The sequence below is a fragment of the Rhinolophus ferrumequinum genome, chromosome 21, assembly GCF_004115265.2.
Source record: "Rhinolophus ferrumequinum isolate MPI-CBG mRhiFer1 chromosome 21, mRhiFer1_v1.p, whole genome shotgun sequence".
NCBI classification, from domain to species: domain Eukaryota; kingdom Metazoa; phylum Chordata; class Mammalia; order Chiroptera; family Rhinolophidae; genus Rhinolophus; species Rhinolophus ferrumequinum.
The window spans coordinates 49,824,138-49,834,368 of record NC_046304.1 but is presented as its reverse complement, the minus strand read 5'-3'; the positions used below and the strand labels follow the sequence as shown (position 1 = coordinate 49,834,368).

General features: G+C 49.9%; 1 protein-coding gene across 2 annotated transcripts; it reads left to right on the top strand.

Moving 5' to 3' along the window:
• Positions 1 to 1,757: 1,757 nt before the first annotated feature.
• LOC117013332 (CMRF35-like molecule 5) lies at positions 1,758 to 10,231 on the top strand. 2 transcript variants are annotated; one of them, XM_033090383.1, is made up of 4 exons: positions 1,758 to 1,820; positions 2,872 to 3,204; positions 4,114 to 4,210; positions 5,374 to 10,231. In XM_033090383.1, the coding sequence occupies exons 1-4, from the start codon at positions 1,760 to 1,762 to the stop codon at positions 5,462 to 5,464; spliced, it is 582 nt and encodes a 193-aa protein (XP_032946274.1). In that variant the 5' UTR covers positions 1,758 to 1,759; the 3' UTR covers positions 5,465 to 10,231. The 2 variants fall into 2 exon arrangements, with proteins under 2 accessions (XP_032946274.1, XP_032946273.1); XM_033090382.1 differs by having other exon boundaries at positions 5,353 to 10,231.

Genomic DNA, 10,231 nt, shown 5'->3' with positions numbered 1-10,231 from the left:
CATCATTTTATATTTCCATCAACAGGGCACAAGGGTTCCAATTTCTCCATATCCTCACCAAATTTGTTGTTTTCTGTGTTTTTTTTTTTGTTTTTTTTTTTTGATAGTAGCCGTCCTCATGGGTATGAAGTGCTGTCTCACTGCTGTTTTGACTGGCATTTCCCTAAGGATTAGTGATGTTGAGCATCTTTTCACAGGCTTATTGGCCATTTGAATATCTTTGGAGAAATGTTTATTCAAGTCCTCTGCCCATTTTTGAATCAGGTTGTTTGATTTTGTTGTTGAATTTTAGGAATTCTCTATGTATTCTGCTTATTAATCCTTTATGGGATATATGATTGGCAAATATTTTTCCTTATGTCTCTTGATGCTCCAGCTTTTCTGGAGCGTTTTGCACTGGCCGAGTCTGCCTGTTGGGTAATCTGAGCTGAGCGTGGGTGTGGGCTTGGGGATTTTATGGGCCGCAGCTGGGACTGTGCTAGAAACACCTCTGCCGGCAGCACCCCACTCTCCTCTACTTCCTGAGAGGAGAGTGGGCAGAGCTGACAGTATAAGTTGGTGACTCCTGGATGGAATATGACGTTGGGACCAGTGGCCATGGGTCCTGTGCTCTGTGATACATGAAAGGCCTGTATTTGGGAAAGACGAAGACAGAACTACCTGCTCAAGCCTGAGAGAGAAGAAGAGGGAAGTGGTGAGAAGAGAGGAGAGAGTGAGAAGGAAAGACTAAGTTAAGGCCGCCACCACTGGTTCATCGGGCTTTGTGAGTACAACGATAATTTTGCTTTCAAAAGGGAAGGTTGCCTCTTCACTCTCACTTGGTATCCCACTGACCTGAGAATTTTCCTGAGCCCCAGGAAGTGGGTGAAGTAGCAGCAATTACTTTGGACTTTTACCAATTACAGCTCTAAGATTTACTTTAGATTGATTAGCTGGGGATCTTGTAGGAATGAGAGATTTGATTCAGCCAAAGGTGAGGGGTGACCTCAGAGAGGAGAGAGAGGCTGATTGGGTGAGTTGGTCATTTCTTCAACAAACTAGACATGTGTTTTGCATCACCGGGGTAACCCAAGGTGAAAGAGGATTGAGTCAGAGTCGTGGGATTCTGGGTTCTAATCTGGCCTCGAGTCTTATCAATCAGCCTGGCCTTGTTCGAGTCACTTACCTCGGGCTTTAGTTTCTTCAACTCTAACTTGGGATTGGACTCAGCAGGCTGTGATGAATTACTATTCCTAAGTTATACGATCAACCTGGGGGTTGCAACCAGCATTAAAAAAAATGAAATAGGATAAAAAACATCCCAGTGAATAGTATGTAGTAAAAGTTAAGTACGATTTTATGAAACTTTTGTTTCAGACGTAAATATGGGTGGTAATTCTGGGCTGACATGTAAAATGTGTTTCTTACTATGGGTTTCAGTCAAAACACTTTTTAAAACACTGAAGTAGACGAAGCTCCTTTCCAGCAACCGTATTTACTGTTTCTAGGTTAGTTATCAAATACCTCCAGTCCATACATTTTTTTTTACCCCTTTTCCCTCCTCACCTGCAGATACATACGTACTTTAAAAAGTGTTCTAGGGATTTTTCTTTCTTTATTTGTTTCGAGAATTATTGTTTTAGAAAAATCAAGAAGTGATATGATAGCAAAAATGGGAATGGAAGGAGGAACAGAAAGACAGAAGCAAGTACTTGGCTTTGTCTTTCTAGAGAACCAAGAGGGCCGAGTGTGTTTTTGTTTATGCAGATGTGGTTGAGGAATGATCCATCAAGGCCAGAAGATATGTCTATCCAGGGCCTTCCTGCTCCTCTGCCTCCCAGGTAAGTGGGACTTTGAACTTGGGCCATGTTGATTCTGTCAAACTGGTGGGGAGGAGAATTGACAGAGAGAGATTCAGACAAAAGGTATGGAAGGCTGGGGAGATCCTCCTGGAAGATTCCAAGTATTGTTCTACCTACTTTGTTTTCCCCACATATCCTCCCTTGTGAACAGAGAAGGGAAAGAATTATCCTTGGGCTAATCGCCCACCAAATTTACCTTTTCCTGACTCGAGGCATAAAACACTATTGCAAAAGGGGCTTCTACAGGTACAATGGTGTGTGATCCTTGTCAGGCTGAGAAAGGGGTTGGTTTAAGACTGGTGGACAGCCTCTGCCCAGCTGTCTCTGGTTTGCCTACCACCTCACTCCCCTGGCTGGACACGAAGCATCCCCCATCCCCCCATGACCAGGCGAAGGCCAGATTATCCATCATTGGGTCCTTTCTCAGAAACAAGGTATTCCAGCTTTAGTCCTGTAACTTGAGAAAAATTCTCTCCTTCTCTCCTTTCCTCCCTCTGTATTCCAATTCCAAATCCCACCCACCCTAATGCTGTGTTGCCTTGGGGATAATGAAGCCTGGTCAGGGTGGGGATAGTCACAGGTGAATCCATCAAAGGGCTGCTTTGACAACCAGACCCATTAGCACGTGTAAGGAGCACAGAAACCCTGCCGGTTCTTCCTAAGCCCTCAATCAGGATCTGGATCCTTGCTCAATTTTCTCTCTTCCCCCCACTTAATGGAGGAGGGTCGAGTGGGGTTCACAAAAGAGTGAAAATCACCCTAGAGGGAGGTGATTCACCCCATCACCACAGATCCAGGAAGGTCAAATGGTTTGGGGGGAGAGGTGAGTGTGGAGAAATGGTTTGAGAGAAGATGAACATGTGTGTATGTGGTATAGAGGGGCGAGCATGTGAGGACGTGGGGGAGACACTCAAGGATGGAAGCAGGGCGTATCTGTTCATTCCAGGTCACTGCGAGGAGCGGAGACGGGGCGGGGGGTCTGGAGCCCCAGGACGCACTGGCTAAGGGTGGGTGGCCTTGTATTTTTCAGGCTATCTTACTCTGAGTATTCCCAGGGTCATCAAAGGCACAGTGGGAGGGACGCTGGTGATGAAGTGCCAGTACGGCGTGGGCGAGGAGGGCTACAGGAAGTTCTGGTGCCGCGGGTCCGACTGGAAAGACTGTGCCCGAGTCATTGAAACGGGACAGGAGGTGGGGCAGGAGGTGAGGCATGGCCGAGTGACCCTCCGAGACAACCCCATGGAGCATCACTTCCTTGTGATCACAGAGGATCTGAAGGAGGAAGACGTAGATGTCTACTGGTGTGGGGTGGACGGGGCCCGAAGCGTCCCGCAGGCCCCAGCGGCGGGGGCTGTTTCTCCAGGTAATGCTACCTCACTCCCTTGGCTTGGCGTGGGCTGGGGTTGGGTCCCTCCTGCTGAGGGGTGGATGGAGGAGGGTCCAGCGCTGACCCAAGGACTGGCTGTCTAGGGGGATAAGGGATGAGGAGAGAAAGGGACAGAGAGCAGAAGTGCTTGGGAATGCTGGTGGGGCTGAGAGAGCCGCCAATTAAAGCCTGAGGCCACTCACGTCTGTGTGGCTGGTGACAGGTGCCATGCAAGAGTAACGGGGGGGGGGGGGGGGACAAGGTAGGGGTTAAGCGGTGTTTGAGGGGGAGGGGACGACTCTAGGTGCAGGGCACACGGGAGGGCTCTCTGAGGAAGTGGCTTTTAAGGTGTGTCACCTCGCCTCCCTCCTGATTCCCTCAGGTCCCCCAGTCCTGCCCCCCTGCTCTTTCACGACCCAACATAAAACATCTGAATATAACTAGGGGTCCTCACTTGGGCCCCCCCTCAACATGTGCCAATCCACAGGAGCATTTTCCTGTGTTATTATTTTGTGCCACGTGCCTGATCTGTGTGTGGCTTGAGGAAAAGAAGCAAGGTCTGGGTCCTGACCTTTGGGGGGCTTGCTGGGCTTCCAGAGCCCCACCATGGCCTCTTGGGGGGCTTCCTGGAGGGCTGGCCAAGGCCCCTGAGTGTTCCCTCCTCCCAACAGCCCCTTGCTGAGGAGACACCACTCCATGCCCAGCGTGTCCTGGTGCGTCCTAGTGGGGGTCTCCAGGCAGCGGGTAACCTGGGCTTCTCCTGGCTGGCCGTGGCTTCCTCCCAACCCCCCAAGGAACTTTCTCCTCTCTCTGCACTGTCCCTCCCTTCCCAGGGCCCCTTGACAACTGCAGACTCTGAGCCATTTGGAGGTTGGGGCAGAGAGTGACTTGTGACCTGATCTGTAGGCTCAGTGACAGTAGCAGTGAGGATCACTGAGATGTCAACCAGCCTGGGAGCCCTGGCTCTGACCAGCCACACGCCCAGCCCTGCTCTTCCTGACTGGTAAGAGAAACTGAGCCCCCGCCCCCCGGGGGTTCCCACTGTCCTGATGGGGATGCTGAGGCTGGGGTACTCTTGGCTCTGGCGTGGCACCTTAGTACCTACTGCAGGTCCCAACTAGAGCCCTTGGTCCCCTGTACCCGGCCGCTGCCTCAGTTCTCTGCTTTGTCTCCTTCCCCATCTCTAAGTGTGAGGGTGTTAACGTCCAATGCTTGGGTTCCCATCACAACTTCACTTTTTACTAGCAGGGTGATGACACTGGGCTAGTTATTTAACTTCTCTGTGCCTCAGTTTCCTCATCTGTAAATGAGGATGATTCTAGTTACTATGGCTGTTTTGTGCCAAAATTTTAGTGACATAATGGAATCATTTGTGACGTTCATGGATTCTGTGGGTCAGGAATTTGAACAGGGTACAGTAGGAAAATTTGTCTCAGCTCCAGGAACCTCAGCTGGAAGACTCAAATGCTGGAGGCTGGAATCACCTAAAAGCTCCTTCCCTGTTCAGTCACCTGGCGTTAGCTGAGGCTATTGGCTGGAATTCCACCTGAGGCAGCAAGTGGTAGAGAGAGAGAGAGAGAGAGAGAGAGAGAGAGAGAGAGAGAGAGAGAGCGCCAGGTAGGCGCTTGTGTCCTTATGACCTGTCCTCAGAAGTCACACAGCATCAGTTCCACCATATTCTCTAGTCAAAGCAGCCACAAGTCCGCCCAGGTTCAAGGGGATGGGAAAGAGCCTGCACCTCTTGATAGGGGAGTGGCCTGCTTCCAGAAGAGCACATGGCACCAGAAATATTGCTGTGACCATTTCTGGAAAATAAAATGTGCCACAAGCATAAAGACAGCACTGTGTACCAGGGTCATTGTAAGGAATACGTGAGACAAACTGGCGAGAGTGCAAAGCCCAGTGCTCCCCACAGAGCAAGCGCCCAGCCTCGTCAGCTACTAGCCATTCTCTTTCCTGCTCTCCCTTCTGTTTCTCTGTCCCTCTCAGGCCTGCCTCTGGGGAGCAACTTATCAGAACCAGTGTGGGGGGCTCTTGATGGCCTGTGACTCGTGTCCTGAGTTTTGGGCCCAGAGGTAGGGTATGGAGGAGCTTCCGTACAACCGTGCTGAAGCTCTTTCTCCCTAATGCTATTTCCTCAACCAGGTCCTTCCTGCTCTTTGCCAGCTTCCTGTTCCTGGTCCTGCTGAAGGTCGTTCTCTTCCTGAGCTTCAGCTCTGCAGCGATTTGTTTGGCCAGCCCTCAGCGTTGCCTCTGAGGGCCGTGGTCGGCCCGGACCAGACTGCAGCTCTCATCCCAGTGGTTCCCTGTTGGTGACACAACTCCTGGCCTCTGCTCCGAACTCAGCACTGATCCTCCCTGGGGTGTGAAATTGGAAATGAGTCAGCCCTGCCAGAGACTTTTGTGCCTGGGAACTGAGTCATCTTTTTCGGATCCTGTTCTGGGATGGCCTGGCAGAGCGGGCACGGTACAAGGATGCGGGCTCTGGACTCGGATGGATGTGTATTCAAACCCCGGGGATGCTACTTCCTTACCATGTGACCCAGGAGAGGTTATTTGATGGCTGTCATCATCTGTTTCTTGGATTTGTATATAATTGGGCTAGTGCCCTGGGCACGTAGGAGGGGCTCCCACGCGGAGCTGCCATTACAATTGCTGGTTTGGGCCTAGCACAGCAGAGAGGAGGGTGAAGAGGTGAGGGACCTGGAAGGAGTGAGCCAGGCCTCCTGTGACTCCTGCTTGATTCCAGCACAAGGGGGGAAGGGAAGGTGGTGTTAACGCCAGACGGCCACGCTCATATCTGTTTGGACATGCAGTCAGTAATGAGCAAACGGGATGAAGAATGGAGGCTTTGCTTCAAAGGACAGCTGAGAGGTCCCCCCTGTATGCAGTAGGTGCTGGGAAGAGGGCTTCCTGTGACAAGTTACAAACAGCGGGGCTTAGCTCCTTGCTTGAGGAGCAGTGACCAGGCATGAAGGAGGCCTGACCCAGCTCCAGACCGAACCCATCCCCTCTCCCTCTCTCTCTTTGTCCCTCTCTGTTTTCCATACTCGGTGGCCTCTGACCCTGGGGAAGAGTTCCTTTTCCTTCTTGATTCATCCCTTGTGTCCTGGGTCCAGAAGTCCCATCTCATCTACTCTTCTTGACCCCTCCATTCCCTGGATTTGTGCGCTTCCCAGAAGAATCACACATGCCTTCTGTATCTTTATCCAAGTTGGTGGTAAAAGTATTGAATAGGTGAAACTCAAGGTGGAGTCTTTGGGCATCCGATGGCAGGCCACCTATTAGGTGACATGCCCTCTTCCTCCAGGACAAGGACAGTGGCAGGCACCCCTGACACGCCCCTCTAGACAGGTGTGACAACAGGCTGTTAGCTGGTTAGTGGTCACTTCTATTTGAGGGCTGATGTCCTCAGACCTTCCGATGAATTGCTTAGCGAGACAGCAGGTCTCTCAACTCCTAGCACCTGAAGTGAGTGGCTTCCTTTTCTATGGTCTACGAGGGGCCTTCAAAGGGAGCCCAGGCAGAGTTGAGGTGAAAGAGGTGTGGGCTGGACCTAGTGATCCACTTCTAATGAATGTGGCAAAGTAACAGGATGCCACTTCTGCCATTAGGTTACCAAAAGCCCCTGGCTTTCATTTGTTTGCTGTGATGGAAGCCACACGCCATGTTGTGAGCTACCCTAGGGCGAGGCCTGAGGGACGCTTCTGAGCAACAGCCTGAACCACCCTGAGCGTAGCAGCGGGCCCACCCTCGCCGAGCCCTGAGCTGACTGCCGTCCCAGCCAACACTGCTGCAGCCTCGCGAGGAAGCTTTAGGCTGAGGCATCGCACGGTGCTGAGTGCTGTGAGATAACGCACATGCATTGTTTTAAGCTGAGGTTGGGGCTCATTTGTTATGGAGCAGTAGATAATGACGATGATGTCACGAGCTGCCCGAGAGTAGGACCAAGAATGGGGTTTTGCCTCCTGAGGACCTAGCACGGTGATGACACACAGAAGTGGTGACACACAGAAGGTGCACAGAAATGTTGGTCGCAGGGAAGCGAGTGAAAGTCACTGGTGGATGCAGGATTGTCCCATGAGGTGGACATGGGTAGGGGTTGGTCCCATCCCCGCATTTCAGGGGTGTGAGAAGAAAGCGTTAGCATAGTAGGTCTGTTTCACTCAGTTCTCGCGCATCTTGGAATGCCTGGAGCCATGGCAATGACTCATGCCCACAGTCTGAGAACGAAACTCCTGGCTAGTTCAGAGTCACTGACTGGTGCTGCTGCTCTGTACCCGACCTGAGGCAGTGGGTCAGACCCTGATTTCTGAGGGACCTGATGGAATGGTACCACCTTGTCATGGTGTCAGGTCCAGTGTCTGGGCGCAGCAATGAGGTGGGTGGCTGAGAGAATGAGCCATTGCAGGCAGAATGGGATGTGGAGCTGGGAGTCCTCAGGGCCCCTCCCCTCCACGTGCAGCCATAATGCATCCAGAATCAACCGCAGGTGTTTCCAGGCAGGAAGTGATTGCGGACAGCAGAAGGCCCGGGAAGCGGGCAGCCCGGGTTGTTGCCGCTGAGAAGTCGAACAGGATCCTTATTTGGTTATAAGCAACACTTGAGGGTCTAGATTGAGGGATTTCAGTAAGAGTCGAGGAATCACTGCTTTTTTTTTTTTCCCACCAGATTGAGCAAATCCATACCAAACTGCTGGCTGGAATCAAAGGGGGAAGTCGCGTCGCGAACAGTTTGTGAAAACTCTGCTCCTCTTGAATGAAACAGGGTCTGGTTATAGACGCAATAGCCAAGTGCAGCCAGCCATTCAGGAGAGCGATCTGTCAGGTGAAGTGTGTGTTTACCCTGTGACCCGGCGATCCTGCTTTGGGGAGTATATCCCAGGAATATTCTCATGCAGGTCCATAGGAGGCACGCTAAAGGAAGTGCATCATGACATACACTGTGCACGGTGGCAGGAAGTGGGAGCAACCTAGGTGTCCAACGTGGAGGGACTGACGAGTGAATTCCAGCATCTGTTATGGAATACCAGCGGAAGCTGGAAAGAACAAGCTCTGTAAACACACAGCACCACGGATGGGGCTTAAGAACCGGGTGCTGAGTTAAAAAAATAAAACCAGAATGAGATCGATGGCACAAAACCATTCATGTAAACTGAAACATGTCCACAAAGCGAGCATACGTATCTTATGATCACACAAATGCAAGGATATACATTACAGACCTTACAATGGCTGTCTGTGGGGACAAAGTAGTGAAAATAGGGAATGAAATTGACTAAATAAAGAAAAGACAAGTGGTGGGGGCTTTCCCAGACCAATTAACTCCACCCACAGGACCTGAGGTAACCTCCAAAGACAAAATAAAATAAAGCAAAACTAAAAATGGAAAACCCAGAAAAGCATGTTGGGGCAGGTTTATGATGGGTCAACTCTGCCAAGCCGGGTCGGCAGGGAAAGCTTTATCTGCATCTTGAAGGAGGCCGGGAGGAAGGTGGGTGGGAGGCTGGAAGGGCATTCAGAAAACACCATGTGTGTAGGCTTGCTGATTTGAGGGAGCGTCTGCTATTTGGGACTTAGATATCGTTTGGGATCTTGGCGCACAGAGTGTGAGCTATGGGGGACCAGGAGAGGATGGAAGCCAGGCAGGAGCCGGGTCCTAGAGGGCCTTGTGTATCATGCTACAGCCTGCCCTTGACCGTAGGTAGCTAAGAGGAGACAGTGCAAGTTTGAGATCAGGGAAGACACCGAATCAGAATTCAAAGCATCCTCAAAGCATCCTCATTTTCTTTGAAAAGCCACCAGCAACTTTAATCTTTACGCACTAGTGTCTGGATTTGAGACACTTGTGAGGACATCACCTTTTAACTCCGGGGCTCTATTTCTATGGAAATTGCTTATTAGAACTCGCTTTGGGTCCTTTCAAGAGTTAGACTGGCCCCAGAAAAATTCTCTCTTCCATCATTACCTTCTTAAAGTTTTGACGCACATTATTCTTTATCTCCAGTGTTGTTTTTCAGTTTCCACCTATTTTTCTCATTTCTCAAAATGCATTTTTCATCTAGTAATTTTATTTAATTGAACTTTATCTTGAGTGCATCTCAAGAGGTATTTTTTTTTAAAAAAGGAAATGTTAATAAAAGCAGTGATGGGAGATCTCACTCATGCTTGTTATTGCTTCATTCTTCCTTTGCTCAGGACTGCCCATATCGGCAGGTATCTAATTTTTTTTTTCTTCTAGTTTTGGAGCTGAGCTGTCTGAGTTTTCTCCTACGTTTGGGTCACCCACTGCTGAGCAAGAGGAGAGTGGGGGAGAGGTCCAGGTACTTCTCCTTGAGAGGCAGCTCACCCGTGTCACTCCATCTCCTCTTCCCGATTCCCTTCACTTCCTGAAAATTCTGGTCTTCCTGAGCCTGTGTGCTGCGCTCTGGATGAAGGCATGGAACGGGAGGTGGGAGAATGCACCATCCCTTCCTGCTCACCAGCCGGCCTCTTGCCTCTCTGTGCTCATCTGTTTTATTTTTTTTTTAATAGCTTCAGAAAGAACAATAAAGTCAAGAGAAACTAATTTAAAAAATAGCTCCATTGAGATATTCATGTACCATGCAATTCACTCATCTAATGTGTATAATTCAATGGTTTTTAGCATATGCACAGATATGAGTGACTGTCACCGCAATCTTAGAGCATTTTCATCACCTTAGAAAGAAACTCCATGCTTTTTAGCGATCATCCATCTCCGTATTCTCCAGCCCCAAGCAACCACTAATCTACTTCTGCAGCTGTAGATTTCTGGATTCTGGACTTTTCATGTGAATGGAATCACATGATATGTTGTCTTTCGTGACGGGCATCCTTCACTTAGGATGTTTTCAAGTTCACCCATGTAGATATGTCAGTGCTTCGTTCCTTTCTATGGCTGAATAATATTTCATTGTGTGGATGCACCACGCTTTGTTTATTCATTTGTCTGTTGATGGGCATTTGGGTTGTTTCTACCTTTTGGCTATTACGAATAATGTTAC

Coding starts and splice junctions, on each gene's coding strand:
- LOC117013332 (XM_033090382.1), top strand. CDS start 1,760: ATGATCCATCAAGGCCAGAAGATATGTCTATCCAGGGCCTTCCTGCTC. Junction 3,205..4,113: donor GGCGGGGGCTGTTTCTCCAG/GTAATGCTACCT, acceptor CCTGATCTGTAG/GCTCAGTGACAGTAGCAGTG. Junction 4,211..5,352: donor AGCCCTGCTCTTCCTGACTG/GTAAGAGAAACT, acceptor TTCCTCAACCAG/GTCCTTCCTGCTCTTTGCCA.